Genomic DNA, 18,469 nt, shown 5'->3' with positions numbered 1-18,469 from the left:
CAGAACTGGTCATCTGAGCATCCAGATTGTAACATGATTGATTTTGGTTAAAGTACATCATATCAATTGGGTACATTGGCAGAGGCTAAGTGAATGGTTCTGCCATGCCATGAGTCAGGTGTTTTGCCATTGACAGGACCATAGAGAAACAGTCTGGATAGTGTTCTCATATCTGATACCAGAAGCAAATCAAAATCAATTTGCATTGAAATAAGGGAATAAAAATTATATATAAACAAATGGTATGTGCATACTTTCCCAGAATATAGGAGAGGTGCCATGGAGTATGGAATGGAGTTGGCCTTGAAGTCAGTAAGAAATGAGTTCAAATCCTGTAACTGCTACATCCTGACCCTGTGACCTTAGGCAAATGGCAACTCTAGTGCCCTAAGTTACAAAGGAGTCACAAATGTGCTTTGGCACAGAGTCTCTACATAAGGACTTCCCTACACCAGGGAAATTGCAGGGTTTTTTCCTTTTCATCTTCACATACACACACATACACACACATACACACACACATATACATACACATATGCATATATATACATACATACACAGATATGTATATGTGTATGTTGTGTATGTGTGTATATATGTATGTAAGCATGTATGTCTGCACACATAAATATATACACATGCAATTAAATATATACACTCATATATGCATATATACCTATCTCCTCCCCCTATTTTAAATACAAGCTTACTTTCTCTGGCATCTAAGTGTGATTAGCCTTATTTTTCTTTAAAGTAGATGTTAAAAATATCAATTTTATAAGTTAACGTCATTTTAACTATTTAGTGTCTATTTATAAATGTATAACAAAAGGCTGATATCATAATAGTAAGTGATAGCTAAAATACCCAGAAAAACCTAGTATTTATCTCAAAGCATCGAGGGGTCAGGGGCAAAATCTTCAAGATTCCATGATCTGGATTCAAAGAGACTGTCTTCTAAACCTAAAATCACCACCATACAGCATTTTAAATGCTTTCAAGTATAAGTAGTTATACTGTACAAAACAACTCTGGAAAATCCAAGTGAACCTTATTCCATTTGAGTTCATACACATCTATCAGATCAAGTGAGTTGGTTGGTAATTTTTTTTTAAATCTCTATCATTTCTCTTAAAGAAATGGTATAAAAAACAGCTGTACATCTTTAAAATTCAAAAATAAATTCCAACAAATTAAATATGTTAACTTGCTGCAAATGTATGGAGGTTCAAATATTTTTTAAATGGATATTTCACTGAATATTATTTTCTCAATTCCTATGAACTGAGTCAGAAGGAAAGTGATATCAGGATAATGTCATTCAGGCATAGATTTTGAAAACCTTTAGATTTCATTTGATAGGTTTAGAGTTGGGGGGAGAAGGTTCCCTCCAGAGCAGAAGTAAGAAGTCAGGCATGCAAGTTTCCTTTTCTAAAACACTGCTGTCTTAAGTCTATTGTGGTGATAGAAATCTCATTTTAACAGATATGTCACTATTGCAGTCACTAATAAATCTTTCATTCCTGGCCTTTGGAAACAGCTGCCAATTGTGTATTCCCTCTGCCCACGGTATCTAAATCTGGCAGTGAAGCTGGGGCAAGGCCAGAGCTCCATTCCAAACAGCCATGACAGTCTTCATTGAAGCAGGAGCTCTACTTGCACTGGAGACAAAACGAACCTCTCTAAATATCCACAGAGCTTAAACTTCATTTAATAACCGATATGAAATGGAGGGGCAAACAAGATCTACATAGGGGCCCCATTTGCAGACCTTAACGGTCTGGCCAGGCCTCCCCTGTTTTCCTCCAGCTAGGGCTCATTTTAACATAGCACACAGCACAGCAACAATAAGTTGATTTAAGAAGTGGATTTCTAAGACATGCCTCTATTTACTTTCATTTTCCTTTAATGTCATCATGCAGGAATCTAAGGAGAGAACAGTGGGCATTTATTAATGAGCTGTGGAGAAACAAAAATGTGACCAACTACACATTAAGGAAAAAATTCAATTTATTTAAAAAAAAAACTGATTCTTGCCTTCACATTTTTAAACCATGATGAAAAAAAGGTTATATAATTTTAAAAATGTGATGCTGTCTTAAAAGCTCTAGAACAATTTAAAACATTTTTATAATTTTTATAGAACAAGTGTCAAATATATCTCTACATTCAATAAAGGGTTTCTTTAAAAAAAATCTGTTATCAGTGCAAAATACCCAGGTCCTATTTTAAAAAAGAGCACACCACCCTCAGCTTCTCTCCCTCTCTCTCTCTCTCTCTCTCTCTCTCTCACACACACACACATACACACACACACAAAGACACACACATGCGCGCGTGCACACACACACACACACACACACACACACACACACACATACACACACACACACACACACATACAGTCAGTCAGAGGGAAGAAAACCTTGGTTAGCCATCCAGGCAGAAAAGCCACATGCACAGTCACAAGTGATGGAAGCATCATCAGCGGTAGGTCTCAAATTATGGACACTGTTTGTCATAATATTCTCCCTCCACATCACCTTCAAATAAGGAGATTACAAAGCAATTTCCTTTGTTTTAATGACAGAAAAGGCAGCAATTCAAAAATGTCTAGTCAAAGCCTGGAAGCTTTAAAATATGATCATCAACCAGTAAAATATTAGCAAATGATACCTCAAATCTTGGACTTGTAATAGAAAAGTGCTACGGACATGGTCTGATCCCAATAAATACTGGTTGGACACATTTTCTATTGGCTGTTTGGTTATTTCTTGACTAGAGAATTGATTATGAGCTTAATAATGCTTAAACTTACTCTTTTCATTCTTTTTTCATCTTTAACACAAACTAAGCCAAATGTAAAATGGTAATCACAGTGCAGTGGGCTCAGATGTTAGAGTGAGAACAGCAGGGCAAGCGCTGTCTCCACTACTTTCTGCTCGCTACAAGCAGGACCTGGGATGACCCTCTCTGAGCCTCAGCTTAGTCATCTGTAAATAGGGGGACTGCATGACTTCTAAGGTCCCTTCCCGCTCCGTATCTATAAGGCTATTATAGAATTACAATTGAAATTTATTTTCTTGTCCAAATGAGTCATAAAATGAAAAAACAAAAGGGAACCCTGAAGATCAAAGTTGAAATCAGTAACAAGCTGATATTTAAGTAAAAATTCAATAGATTAAAAAAGAAAAAATTCTACTTATGGTCATCACACGCAGTCCCACTTTTATAAACAAATAAGGAAGAGACATTTAAAATCTTATTTACTTTTTTAAATCACCACATGATTATTCATGCATTGTTATCTGTATTTTGCACTCAGATTTAGTTACATAGGTTTACTAGTGTTTCTGCCTTGAGGTATTTAAAAAAATAACAGTGAATATACAGTCTGCATTTCCCAAAGCATTTTACTGTAAACAATAACTTGAATGCAAAAATGAAAAGAGATTCATCAGAATTTCAAAATAAAACCCTATGCATCACCTAATTCTATTGAAAACGACGCTCATGGCAAATTTCACTTATCACTGGAAACATATTTCTGCCCTTGGATACCAAAAACAAATTAAAAAGCGAGCTGCTGCTTTGCTCAGACAGCTGCAATGCGTTATATTTACATTGGTCCACGTTCAGATTCAGCTTGCTTCAAGTATAATATAGAACCAATGCACGAGTGAAATTCAGGAAACACCTCATTTGTCATTTCTGCTGAAATTACTACACTCGCAGAGAAATGACATCATAATTTTAGGATGTATTTTTAGAGAGAAAAAATTAGATTTTTCACTAGTCACCTTTTCAAAAGTATCTAAAAGCCATTATAGCTCTAGTCAATATGCTTTACTTATTAAATACTCCCTCACAAAAACTGTGAGACTGAAAATGTTTTTTCCTGGGAGAAATTTAACTTAAAGCCCAATGTTGTAATGGGTTCAGGTGGGGAGGGAAGAGTAGAAATAAATAAATCCCATCTCTCTCAGTATCTATTGTCAAACATTTAGTTTCCACTCCTGTCACTTGAAATGTCTATTTCAAATCTCTAGAATCTCAAAAAAACACTTGAAGAGAACTACTATTCAATGTTCTCCTATAAAACCAAATAACAATGCAATGATTGGCATGAGGCAATTTACATGTTTGGCATCACGTATGAAAAAGTAAAGAAACAAACTCCAATGACTTATAGCAAACTGCTGCGCATTTCATGCACCGGAATGTGAATGCTTAATAAAAACTGAGGTAAATGACAGGATACGATGATTCCCAACCTGTAAGTCTGAGGAGCCCTTTTTAATGATAAACTCCCAGAAGATAATAGTTATACTGTGTGTGGCAAAAAGTACATGATGACCGAAAGCTACTAGATTATTTAGTAACATCTTTTTATGAGTTTCTATCATAGGGCAGGGGAAAGAAGACTGGATTTGAAGGCAGATGATCTGGCTTTGAATCTTGGCTCTATTATCCCCCATGGATCAGATCATTTTGACAAGTCATGTAACCTCAAGTAGAAAACAGGGGTGGTGGCCTAGATGGTCACGTTGGTCCCTTCTAGCCTTCAATTTGTGCTCCTACTCAAAGCACAAATGGTCATATGGGAGAAACAGTACTTACTCATTCTACTTAAAGTACATTTACTAATTTTTTATTACAAATTCAGTTCAAAAAGCATTTAGATAGCTTCTACTATGTGCCAGGCACTGTGCTAGGCACTGGGGGATCCAAAAAAAACAAAAAGACAAAAAAATCCCATGATTTTCTGCCTCCAAGGGGGCATTCCTCTAAAGGAAATCCTATCTGTACATATTGGTAAATAAACACAAATTATATACCAAGTAATTTAGGGGCAGAGGGGAACGCTAAGAACTGGGGAAATCAGGGAGATCATGGGAGGCCCCTTATTTAGCTGAACAGGGAAGGAAGCTCAAAATTCCAAATGCTGGTACTAAGGAGAGCATATATTCCAGGCATCAGATTTCTGTGCAATGGGTACAGAAGTGAGCAATGGACTGTTACGTGTTGGGGGCAGAGCCAGCAAGGCACTTTGGCTGTGAAAAGGGGTAAAAGGTGAATCAACCTGAAAAGGTAGGCCAGACTGGAGTCAGATTATGAAGGGGTTTAAGTGTTAAACGGAGACATTTGGGTTTTAACTTCAAGGTAATGGAGAGTCACTGAAGAGCCTTCAATGAGAGGTACATGGACAGACCGGTGTTTTAAGAATCTCTGTTTGGCTTCTATGTGAAGGTTGAACATGAAAAGGGACAGAGCAGAAATCAGGCAGATCAATGAAGAGACTACTGCAAAAGTCTACAGAGACTAGGCTAGAGTGACTGCTGCATGAGGGGACAGAAGAGGATGATATTACGTTTGCTGTGGAGGAAAACTGATGAACTTTGGCCCTTATAGGCTCTTGAGTTTGCTGGAGCTCCAGAAAGATCCAAATGGCAATGCTTAGCATGCATACCATTTTCTAGACCCTTTGTAATAACTAACTTCAAACCCCAAGAAGGACCTGCTATTCACAGGTTGGGGACCAATATGCTACCCTATAATCTAGAGAATTGATCTTTTCCCCAAATAGGGAATTATTTTTAACAATTAAGGAAGTATATGACTTAAAAAAGACATTTGTGCTTTTCATGGAACTTTAACAAAAAAAGGCACCACCCAAATCTCCAGTCTTACATGGATAAGACCATACAAACTCAACTCCAAAACTCTCATCCAACTATCCCCAAAACAATATCTTTTAATCTTACTTATTGATTTTAAATGTTTTTAAAATGTCATACTTTAGATTAATGGGTAGTTATGAGATATGTAATAAATTCTAATAAATTTAATATTCACAGTTGAGGGCATTTTTAAGCATATAACATAAACAAAATGTTGTCGGGTTTTTCCTTTTCCATATAGCCAAGCAGGGTGAGTTGATGCAGAAATACAGAAATTTACACATAAGAGCAAATGCAAAGAAAGCCAAGCTCATCCACTGGTGTGGCTACTTACCGATTTGGCAGTGGTGGAAATGTACTGGACAACCATTTCATGCTTTGTGCCAAAATCTTTATCTCGTAGAGGAGCTTTTCGTTCTTCATTTAGATTCATGTCTTCCTAATAATAAAGAAAACATAGAGCATCAGAATTCTATACCCATTTCCAGAGTACCGACAAAGGGCCATATCGTCCTACAACCTGGGAGCACATACATGTCTCTATCAAACATCATAATCATGCTCCTCTTCTTTCCCCACTCCACACAGATCTCTTTTACCCTTAAAGACCACTGCCACCCATGCAAAGCTACTAGCCTTATAACAAAAAGAGATTATAGAAGCCTCATCCTGGAGGTTCCTGTTCTCAGTGCAGCACCACTATCAGAAGAGACCAACAGGATTTCCAAAGTTACATTTGAAACAAAGTCCAGAAGGAATCACTGCGCTACTTCCAGGTAACTGATACTAAAACCAACCTCCTTCCTTTCTCTGCCAAGAAATGATAAACTATAATAGTAAAATGTTAAAAGTTCTGTCATCCATAATCATTGTATGAAACAGCTTTGTTTTTAAAACACTTTTAAGGAAACATATTAAGGAAATAACAATAATAGCTCACACATCTATTGCACTTTATGGTTTGCAAAGAACTTTACAAAAATTATTCCAATGAATAAGGACTATTATCCCCATCTTTAATGATAAGGAAACCGAGACCCAGAAGGAGTAAGTGATTTGCTAGGGATCACACAACAAGCAAGAAAGTAAATGCCTGAGGCAGGATTCCAACTCATGTCTTAAGGAATCAGAGAAAGTATTTTATCCAGGTGTCAAAGTACTGCTGGGGTGTACAAGGAGGAAGGAAGGAATGTGCTGATTAAGAAGTGATAGATATACTAACAAAATTTTTTTAAAGGTAAAACTGGAGAAAAGATGAAAAAATTTGCTGGAAAGAGAAAAAAAATCCACTCAATTAAAAAGTAACAAAAGCATACCACCACATCAAGGAACTCCCGGCCTTTTGGGGGTCCTAATCCCCTATGATCCTTATTTAATACTGTATCACATGCAATCCTAAAAAAGGAGATAATACAATATTTATTCTAATAGACAAGATTAACTTTCTGATGTATGATATCCCTTCAGACTTGAGTGCTGAGAACAGCTGAGATGTAGGATACCTTTAATAGAAATGATTTCTAGTTCTCTGTCCTTGGTCCTCTTCTTTCCCAGCACCGACTCTCTTTGACAAACTCACAATTTCAACTAATCGCCTCAAGTCCAGTGTAGATTAGTTAAGTGGGCAGACCACTGCACATAGCAGAGAGCACAGTTAAGTTATTTTAAGTCTAAGTTCCAAGAATTTTTAGAAGCCTGACAATTTTTTTAAGATATCACCTCAAAAAAGTCACCACCATCTCCTCTCAACTAACCAAAGGAAAACACACAATAAGATTAATTGAATCAGTTTTTTAAAGTGTTGCCTAAAATAAATTCAATGCTTTCTTGATATTCAAAAAGGAAATGACAGGGCCAAAATGGCCTTGATTCCTCCCCACCATCCCCTGACCCGCAAAAGCCTACCTGACAATCAACGACCTCAGAGACTGAGCTTATGCTGTTCTCCCTGCCCACAATCTCCTCCTTCCCCATTCTTTGACTCCTGCCACAAGTACATGCAGCTTTCCTCCCCCACTTTCCAGCAGTGTCCCCCCTCCATTTCTAACTATGGAACTATAATCAAATCAATATAGTTTTTATAAGAAAAGAGTATGTCAATCTACTTCCCAATGGCTACACTCATCATCCTGGTGATTTTACAGACTCAAAAACCTTTGCCTAGCTACCATGCTCAAAAATGGGCTGTGTGGCTATTAACATGTAAGCACCTGTAGGGCAGGCAGGCACTGGCCTGCTTTTAGATCTGCAGTTCCAGTACTTAGCCCCATCTCACCACACAGTAAGAACCTAATGAGAGCTGGTTCATTCACTTATTCATTTCTAGTCAGTGACTCCCCACTCTCCCCCACCACCACCTTGGCCCTCTCAGAGCACTTGATTTTGGAATTCTTCACTGAACTATAATTCATTACATGATGAATTTAATTTTATGTTTTATCCTGAGGTATTCTGGAGCCAGCTCAAACCGGCTCATGGGAGATTATGATGAAATTTTCAGGATGAGCATTAAGACCACGGAAATTGGCAAACACTACAAATCAGGACCTTGATTTATTGTTTTATTGATTGTGTAGGCCAAAGAAAGTGATGGGAAAAAATGTTAATAACACAGATTAAATTTAAAAGTGTGTTGTGAGTACGTTTTTTTCCCAGAAAGCCAATTGTTAAACATTTACCAGAATACAACTATTCTCATTCCTCAACTAAGGCAAGTTAGGCCTCATTCTATTTAAACTTTATCTATATCCAAGCACCATTTGCATGCAATCAATATGTGATAAACATCTGTTGAACAAATGAATGAACTTATACAACTGCCTTCACATAAATTCGAATACAAAAGTTTTCAACTTTGGATGAAGGGTATTGAACACAAAGGGTGAGAAAAATGTACTATGTTCCTTTTGTTTAGACTATCTCAACATGTTTTACAAGCATCAGTAAATTTTGCTTTTTGACTCTAATTTGCTAAATGGATAGGGAGAGGAAAAATGCCAATAAACATCAGAGAAAAGTCATTAACCCCTCTGGGAATCAGTTCCTTCATCTGTGAAACTGTCGATGTTGCTGTTCAGTTGTGTCCAACTCTTCAGGACCTCCTTTGGAGTTTTCTTGGCGAAAAATACTGGAATGGTTTGTCATTTCCTTCTCCAGCTTATTTTACAGATGAGGAAACTGAGGCAAGCAGGGTTAGGTGTCTTATCCAAGGTCATAAAGCTAGTAAGTGTCTAAAGCTGGATCTGAAAACCAGAAAACAAGCCTTCCTGACTCCAGGCCCAGCACTCTATCCACTGTGTCATGTAGCTGCTCTGTCTGTGAAACTGGTACACTCCTTAATCTGCCTTCATAGAGGGAGTGTATTAGATCCCTGCCAGTCTAAAAATAAAAAAAAAAACTACGATCAGTCTACTGATCAAATTATACTGATCAACAAATTCTTCTGGAAAAGAAATTTGATACAGTCACAAATTTAGAGTTCGAAGGAACCTCATTGGAACCACACCTTCATACTACAGGTGAGGAAGTGGAGACCCAAGGAGATTGAATGATTTTCTCAAAGTCACTGAGGTTATAAGTAGTAGAGCTCAAGATTGGAACCCAGGTACTTTTACTTCAAATCCAACACTCTTAGCAGCTTACCACTATTAAAGAGTCCTCCAATTAAATAATAAGTAGGTCTCATAGGTCAATGCTTCTGATCATTTAATTCAAAGTTTATAATGTAATATTTGGCATATTTAAAAGCAATCATTCATTTTGTTTTTAAATTGTTACTTTGTTCTGAACTTCTATTAGGTGTTATTTTATTAATGGGCATTTCCATATACAGTTGAACAGAAAAAGAAGATCACGTGAAAACATGGATTTCCACAATACAAAAACACATTCAATTCAAACTGGAGTTTTCAAAACTGTTCTGACCTTCTGGCTGATTTCTTCTGTACATTTTTTAAAGATGATGCTCTCTTTTCCTTCTTTTCTTTTTCTTTTTGTTTTCCTTAACCTAACCAAACTCTCCTTCCCATCCTATGTCAAGGGATTAAAAGGAAAAAAAGATCCTTCACATAAAAATTTGCTGTGACGATTTTTCCCCAGTTTCCTTCCTTATGTTTAAATGGATTGGTTTTGTTTATATAAGAAATTTTAAATTTTATGTAATCAAAAATTACTCTCTCTCCCCTGCTTTCCCTTTCCTCTCTCCCCCCTTCCCTCTCTCTCCTGAATTAGGGAGGAAAATGTTCTATAACAGTAGTAACCAAGTCCTTTAAAGCAATAATGTCAAACTTAAACAGAAACAGAGGCTACTAAACCATCCAGAAGGATCCCTGTGGAAACATTAGCTCAGAAAACCACATATTAATATTATCTATGTCTTATTGTATTTTTATTTTATTGGCTAGATATTTCCCAATTATATTTTAATCTGCTTTAAATTATGCTCAGGAGTATTGTGGGTGGCATGTGGCTACCACTGGACTGCCTGTTCGACACCATTGCTCTGAAACAGTATTATAAGTGTTCAGAAGGCTCAAGATATTTCTTTATATACATAATGTAGCAATATGGATCACTGTTCATCTTACAGATAATCTGGACCTATGCTGAAGATGAGTGAACTATCGAACCAACCTGGTCACTTAACACAAAGTACAAGAAATATTGTGGCAAAATATTTGTCCCCTCTTATGAAAAATGTAATTTGGGTCTTCAGTGGGTCACCTCAAAAGCTTTTTGTATGCAATAATATTCATCAAGTATTCATGTAAACACAAATGTTACTTTTGACATTTTTTAAGGCAAAATCATTGTCCACTGAGTTTATGTACATAAAGAGAAAAGATTCAGCTAAGCAGCAAACTTCTTCGTTTTGGTTTCTTCATTTGTTTCCCCACTTTCATCTTAAACCTGCCAAAGAGGCAAAAGCACAGAGGGCACAGATGGCTTTTAGATAGCATGATAATGCTAACACAACTGTTCGGATTCAAAAGCCATTCAAGCCACTCCTAGAACTAAATAAAGCCATCATTCCACTTTTCAAAGAGGGCCAAAGTTGTAGCACTATATACTTAAGAAAGGAGTAGAGGCTGATCTTTTTTCCAAAGGGACCCCCCTCCAAGAGCTCACTTTTTAAGCATGTGTCACTATGGGATACAATTAACTATGGCTTATGTTCATATATGATCACTATAAGCATTCAAATCAGTTTAGTTTAACTATCCACACAGGAAAAAATACTAAAAGGGTAAAAAATGTTGAAAGTCTAGCCCCAGGTATGCAGCTGGAGGGACTACCCATCAACAATCATTTTTGAAGCACCTACTATGTACCAGGCAATGTGCTAACCACTGAGTGTGCCCTCAAAGAGCTTATATTCTAGTGGAAAATAGAGCAGTGGATGATAAATCTGGTTTAAATAAAGCTCATAAACAAGTTTATTAACTTTCCCTACACTAAGCAAAGTCTTCCCAAGGGCATTCACAAATAAAAATGGAAAGACTTGGAACAAAAGAAAAATAAGAAAGAAATACAAGAACCATTTCAACAAACTTTTTTTTCCCATCACAGATAGCAGAACCATGACATCTGGACCCTCAAGCCTCTGAGAGGCTTATGGAAGAGGCAGAATGGTGCAAAAGAAAACAAATACAGGAAATCAGTCATATTAGATTAAGTATATAGAAAGGAAATCCATTCTGAAGGCAGGACAAATGAGAGGAGACTGAAGGACCAAGATACAAGGTCTCTGCTCAGGGGAAGATATCAAAGAGGTTGGAAAAAACTGTCAAACGTTATTAATATTCCCTAAAGGTAACTGACAGAACATCAATAACTAACGACCTATAGATCAACTCTCCCATATGTACAAAATCTTTATGTTGTCATCTATTTATTAATTGAAGGCTCCTTCAGCGAGGGCATTAGTATGGAACAAGAAGCCTTTTATAAACAATATCCTACAATGAACTACATTATTGCCATCTCACAACTGATTGAAAGATATAGAGAATATAAGATCCCACAGCACCCGCTGTTTATTCATTACAAAAAAAAGCATTTGACTCAGTGGAACAAGACGTGCCTATAGACTCTTTTACAACAAGCTGTCTCCCAACTGTATATCAAGATCATTTTGGAGTCCATGTAGGATATAACAACAGAAACAACCCTGTTCAATGACACTCTGTTAATAAACATCAGGAGGGAGAGAAAAAAAAGAAAGCTGTATGCTCACCAAAAGGAGTAACCATTGTACTGGAGGAGGTCCAGTCATTGAGTCTAGGTTGAAGAGGGATTTCCTGCAGCTGGTCCTATTTGTGGATGACATTATGTTGACTTCTGAGACAGGTGATTGAGATGAACAATGAGCTAAGTCCAGAGTTGAAACAGAGGAAAATAGTGGCCCAGATTGCTTTCAGAATATTACAAGGTACTTTTACTGAACCCAACTCTCCCATAACAGCAAAGGCCTAACATCTCAATACAAGCATTTCACTGGCATTTCACTGCTGCATGGCAGTGAGACCTGGAACAACAGTGCCTCTGAAGAACTAAAAATAAATATCCCTTAGACAAAAAAAAGGGGTACGGTGGGTGTGAGAGCAAGCTATGACAAATAACCAACAAGGAAATCTGAAGAATAAAAGATGTTTTCAAAGAATTGTATGATGGAAAGAAAAAATAGGCTGATCACCTGGTAATAGCAAAGAATGATGGGCAGACAATCGGACTGGCCCACTGCTCCCTCTGTGATGTTAGAAAAGGAGGAAGGCCTACAGCATACTGGGAGGCCACCAGATGCCAAGTGGACTCTCTCTGGCACACTTCAGTAAGAACATGGTGTAATGGCAAGCAAAGTAGGATTTTTTGCTGTTTTTAGCTAATCAAGTGCCAGAAGCCCTGTCTGTTGATCTGTGTTGATTTCTCAGACAGAAGTACTGTCTGTTGGTCTGCATTATTTTCTCAGACAGAAGTCCTTTCTGTTGATCTGCGTTAATTCTCAGACAGAAGCCTTGTCTGTTTGTCTTTATGAGCGAATTGAGAAGATGGTGTTGGTAATTTGTATAAATATGTTACAGTCCTGTTAAGATTTGTTTTCCTAGAAACAGAAGCTGAAGGAAGGAGCCCCTGGAGTCTGCTGTCAGGCAGAAGCAGGAAGAGTTGGGAGCGGAACAGTCCCCAGTGAGCTGAGACAATAAGCAGGAGCAGAAAGTTGCCTGCATGTGAACCCAGGCAAGAGCTGGGAACAGTCAGCCCATGGAAGAGCAGCTGTGGGGTTTGGAAGTCAGTCTTGAGTCAAGATGAGAGAGGAATTTACTTGGACATTGTGCATTGATTAAGGAGATTGTTGTTACAGTGACCTAGGGGTGGATGGTGTGGTATTTTCTGCTACCCCTTAAGGATGTGTCAGGCTAGGGAAGATCCTTGCCTGGGACCCCCTGACTTTGGGGATGCAATGATATATGCTATGCACAATGTGACATAATGAGTGTTATGAGATATATATATATATGTATGCATTAGATGATATGTCTTGCTTAAGGATGTTGCTATGATTATTATACTTTACTTTATTGAACAACGTTTAGTTTACTGTTAAATAAATAGAGTTCATTATAATATGCAATTAGACCCTTTAACTTATTCACACCAGCAGTCCTTAGGTGTGCTTCTAGGATTGGCATTACACATGGCCAAAAGCCTTACAAGATAGGAGAGTATAATGAGCTGGGAGCTGCATCATTAGGGAAATTCCAGAATTGATAAGATCACAGACGTATTTGAGTATCTTCTTCATCAAGTAATATTTTAGAATGACTACTCTGGAACAATGTATTTTGGAAGCAGCAAAGTAAAAGGTACTAATTTATGATAACCAAATTTTTAAAGGCAGAGAAAACTTTAGTAAGAGCAAAGCCAGAGGAGAACAAATCACCCTGCTCAGTGAATTTGGCATCCAAAATAAGTAAACTCTGCATTACCATATCACATCCAATGTCTTTTACTTCTAATCAAACTAGAGTCAAAAGTGACAGCAGAGAAACAAAAGAAACAGCCAGCAAAATCTAAATGATATCAATTTGCACAAAGACCTCAATTAACCATAGCCAAATTACTTGGCTCTCTCAAATAACTGGAATCACTCTACACTCTATTCACAATAAGAGGACCAATGACAAGTAAACAAATGGTAGCTGAGATTTAGTACAAATACACACATTATATTATGTAGTCACTACAGATTTAGGCTAACCTGCCAACCCTTCCACAACTAAAGCCCTGAAAAATGAGACTTGATATTCATAATTGTGACCCTAAGGCACTGCAAGATTCTCGTGGAAAGATTCGATTATGTTCGGTAAATTGTGCCTAATTTCTTGTGAAAGACTTTCAATGAGGTTAGAGATTTAAAGGATTTTTCTGGTTAACCCTGAGTTAACCAGAAATCTATTCCCCCCAAATACACTATCACACTCCTCCCAGCATTTCAGCTGGTTGAGTCTTTACTCCTTACTCTGACATTGCTAATAAAATAATTTAACCAATATATTATATAATGTGGCTATTTATAATTGGCTAATAATATCTTTAAATAAATTAAAAGCCACATTTCAGCCTTGGGACATGTCTAAGACCTTAAACACTAATTTATTATTCAGATGAAAGAGTCTCAACATATAAAATCCTTCCAAATTTATAAAAATCTATAAATTATTAGGGTACAAAAAGGAGTCCCAGAAAGAGAACACAAAGTCGCCATAACTGTCAGATAGTACATGAACATCTTTCACATTATTTGTACAAGGAAGGAAGACAGTAGGAGTGAAATGAAAATAATTTCATACTTCTCAATTTGGTTAAAGGATTCACGTTCCTTCCCAATCAACTGTATTAATGACATTTTAAGTTTTCCATTACTAAGCTGATGGTTTCTCTCTTTTCCACAAGCATTCCAGGATAAAATAAAAACACATCTGAGGTGACTCAATCATCAATGGCAAATATTTAATCCCAAGCTGGCTTTCCCTTGCCACCTAGCACACCTCTGAGTAGCCTTCACCTGTTAGTCTTTGTGTGTTCCAGGAAATCATACTAATTTTAGCTTTCATTTAAGCAAAATCAAAATCATTAGAACTAGGTATTCTGCTATTCAAAAAAAAATCATGTCACCCTCTTCTAAGTAAGGTAGAAATGATTTGGGATTGTCAGTTACTCTGAATTTTATGTGCAACTGCACTGCCTATTATCTATACATCTAGCTTAAATTATCAATATGAGCATACAAGTTTTGAGCTAGGTAATGCCCAGTAAGTTAGACACTAAGAAAGGCACTAAATCCAAGATTTAAAAAATCATATGACATATAAAGCTCTTTTCCGTGATTAATAGTTATGTAAGGTTAAGATTCAACATATTACTAAAAAAAAATAGCCTGAATTTGAAGTTTCACAAGATAGCTCTAGCCATTACTGGTTTTGATTATATTTCAACTAAAGGTGCACCAGAAAGCATATAATTTTTTACACTGAAGGCAAACGTATCCCGTGCCCCAGAGAACAGATATTCTTGGAGAAATGGTTGTTAACATACACCAAAGCATATTACCCTTTGGTTTCCATTTTAAAATTATAAATATACTGCCATAGGGGAAAAAAGGTAAGACCCAGGATTTAATTTTTTAAAAATATCACAATCATAAGTGCAGCAGACAAACCATTTAAAAATTGTGCATTTTCTGACATAACATTAGCAATATTTTTCAAGTCACAAAACACACACAAAAAATGCTGGAATGGAAATGTAAAACTTCTGCAGTCCCAAAGACCATCTTCTCTCGGTACTGAGTCCTCCAGGGAAACCTACTTTGTGAGATGACTGACCCTTTAAATTCGCTACATAAATACAGCCCTTTAAAAGCCCTATCAACCTCTTGGCAATCTGTTATTAATAGGTTTATCTTAATTATTTCTTATGCTAAAATCACTACCATTTAAAAGCAGCACATCAGGAATCATTAAAGGAGCTATTTCTATATAGTTATATCTATACTTATATCTACAAACGAAGAGTTCCAAGCAGTAGGAAGATAGTATACAACTGTATGCAAGGAGATTAAATAACAGATGATCCAAGAAAGGCGTTGACTTCAGGAAAGAGAAAATGCCTTTGGAAATGACAGGTGAAGGGTCCATGACAATCTTGGGTAAATGTTGAACTGAATTCATCTTATGACATCAGATCTTCCACATTCAACCTACCCATGACCGTCCACACAGAAGCCAAGCTTTCTCTGCTCACTGTGACAAGCCATGAATATGTGAATTCCAAGCTCACTGGGAGGAAAAGATACTCACCTACCATTGTAGGACAAGAATCAAGTGAAAAAGCACTGAAGGTCATTCAAGAGCCTCCAAAGCTTTGAGATAAATCTAATAATCAATCCATTAATCAATCAATAGATACTTCTGAAGCCTCTGCTATGGGTCATGCACTGTGCTTTGCACTGGGGACACAGAGGCAAAATATTAAACGAAACAGGCCTAGGCCTTACATCCTGCAAGGGGAAGCAACATGTACCTATAAAAATGCACAAAATAAATACAACATAATGGGGAGATGGGGAGAGGCCATAGCTGCTGGGGAGGAGCACCAGGATAGGCTTCATGCTTAAGCTGAATCTGGAAGGAAAAGAGGGACTCTAAGAAGAGTGAGATAAGGAGAAATTGAGTGCCACTGACAGAGGACAGCTGTGCAAAGTCATGGATGTGGAAGATGGAGTCTGGTCTAAGAGGAAATGTACCACAGTTAGTCTGGCTAGGCTGCAGCACCCATGAAGGACATCAACAGGTAACCATGGAATGAAGAGATGGTAGGGCCAAGAGGTGAAGAGCTTGCTAAGTCTGATACAATTTGTATTTTATTCCAAAGGCAGCAGAGAGCCAGCAGCGTTTCCTGAGTAGAGAAGTGATATGTTCAGAGAGGTGCTTCAAGAAAATCTTTATGGGAGCTAAGCAGAGAATGGACTGGAGAGGGGAGAAATCTGAAGCAGAGAAACCTGGAGGAGTTTACTGCAACAGTCCAGACACTAGGCAATGAAGGCCTGAACAACGGAGGCAGCCATGTAATGGAAGAGGGTAGGGAGAAGAAGAGTTTTGGGGGTGGAAACATGAAGGCTTCACAAGCGATCTGGCTATGATGAGTGAGGAGGCAAGTACAGCACTAAGCCTACAGACTTGGGGGACTAGAAGGTTGACGATGTCCTCAATTGAAACAAGTAGAGATGATAGGTGGATTTTAGTGGAAAAGATGAGTTCCATTTTGGATATACTGAGCTACAAGTACCTAGAGGACATCCGATTTGAAAAGTGCAAAAGGCAGGTGGAGAAGCCCAATGAGAGTTAAGGAGAAAGGACTATACAGATATAGGCACACAGATTGTTTGGAGGTCATTAAATCCAAAGAAGGAGCTGAAGTCACCAAGTGAAATTATATAGCAAGAAGAAAATAAGATTCTGAGGATCAGAGAATTAGACTGAACACACATGTTTGAGACCCTCCAGTCCAAGGAGGGCCATACAAGGAAACTGAGGCTGAGAGAGGCTAAGAGATCTGCCCAGGCTCATACAGTTCATCAGCCAGTCCCCAAGCTCCAGACACCGTGCTAAGTACAAAGCAAAGGAGAGCCCACCCTTCCTGACTTCACAAAGGGTAAGTTCTCATGTGAAAGACAACATGTAAATCATGAGGTACATACAATATATTGAAAGGCTAGATCAACTGCAAATCTGAAAAAAAAAGAAAGCCTTAGAAGCTGGGGGGAAAGCTGGGGGCAGTGGGTAAGGAATCCTAGGCTTGGAGCTGAGTCTTAAATGGAAGGAAGAAGCAAAGATGAGGGAGGTGGAATGTTGAACAAGAGGAACTGCCACTAAACCAGTGGAGCTGTATCACAGAATGTGGCGAAATGAGTAAGACCTAAGAAGACTGGAAAGACAGGAAGGAGCCAAGTAGAGAAAAGTCTGAAAGGACAAACAGAGAACATTATTTGATCGTGGAGGCAATAGGGAGCCAATGGAGTTCAGTGATCAGGAAATGGGAATGGGGAAGATTGTGGCCAGGTGAGAGGTGATAAGGGCCTCTCAGACCATATGGGGAGGGGGGAAGAGGTTAAGATAACTATTGCAAAGATAGAAACGTTGACATCTGGCATGGATATCTGGAGCACGAGTAAAGAGGCCAGGAGGACACCAAGAGCAGGACCCAGTGGCTGCGACAATGATGGCACCCGATGGGAACACTAGGTTCATATGGGAGCTGGGTTTAGGAGGAAAGAGAATGAGCCCTCTTTGGGGTCTGCTTGGTATTCAAAGTATAATCTGAACCCAGATCTTCGTGACTTCGGTTTTGTTACTCTCTGTCCGCTACCATCCTATCCTAGGCTGGAGACTGCGAATAAATGAAAAGTACTCTTCTTGGTCTCCAAAACTCAAGTTATCATAGATAACTACAGCTGGAAGGACCTCAGAGGCCAGCTAGTCCCACCCCTCATTTTACAAATGAGCAAACTGAGGACCAGCAAGGCTGTGACTTGCTCAAGTCCACAACAGCATCAAACAAGATGAAAGAGGCATGATTTTTGTTCCGTCGTGTCCAACTCTTCATGATCCCATGTGGGGTGTTCTTAGCAGATATATTGAAGTAGTTTGCCATTTCCTTCTCCAGTTCATTTTACAGATGAGAAAACTGATGCAAACAGGGTGAAGTGACTTGCCCAGGGTCACACAGCTAGT

General features: G+C 38.1%; 1 protein-coding gene across 7 annotated transcripts in view; it reads right to left on the bottom strand.

The window, feature by feature from the left end:
- DIAPH2 (diaphanous related formin 2) overlaps window positions 1–18,469 on the bottom strand; it is a 1,011,052-nt gene that overhangs the window by 920,661 nt on the left and 71,922 nt on the right. For all 7 annotated transcript variants that reach the window (XM_072625718.1, XM_072625715.1, XM_072625716.1 and 4 more), the window contains one exon: window positions 6,016–6,120. In XM_072625718.1, coding sequence (XP_072481819.1) covers window positions 6,016–6,120 — 105 coding nt within the window. The remainder of the gene's footprint in view (window positions 1–6,015; window positions 6,121–18,469) is intronic.

The sequence above is a fragment of the Notamacropus eugenii genome, chromosome X (assembly GCF_028372415.1).
Source record: "Notamacropus eugenii isolate mMacEug1 chromosome X, mMacEug1.pri_v2, whole genome shotgun sequence".
Classification (NCBI taxonomy): Eukaryota; Metazoa; Chordata; class Mammalia; order Diprotodontia; family Macropodidae; genus Notamacropus; species Notamacropus eugenii.
This window is presented reverse-complemented; position numbering and strand designations above follow the sequence as displayed.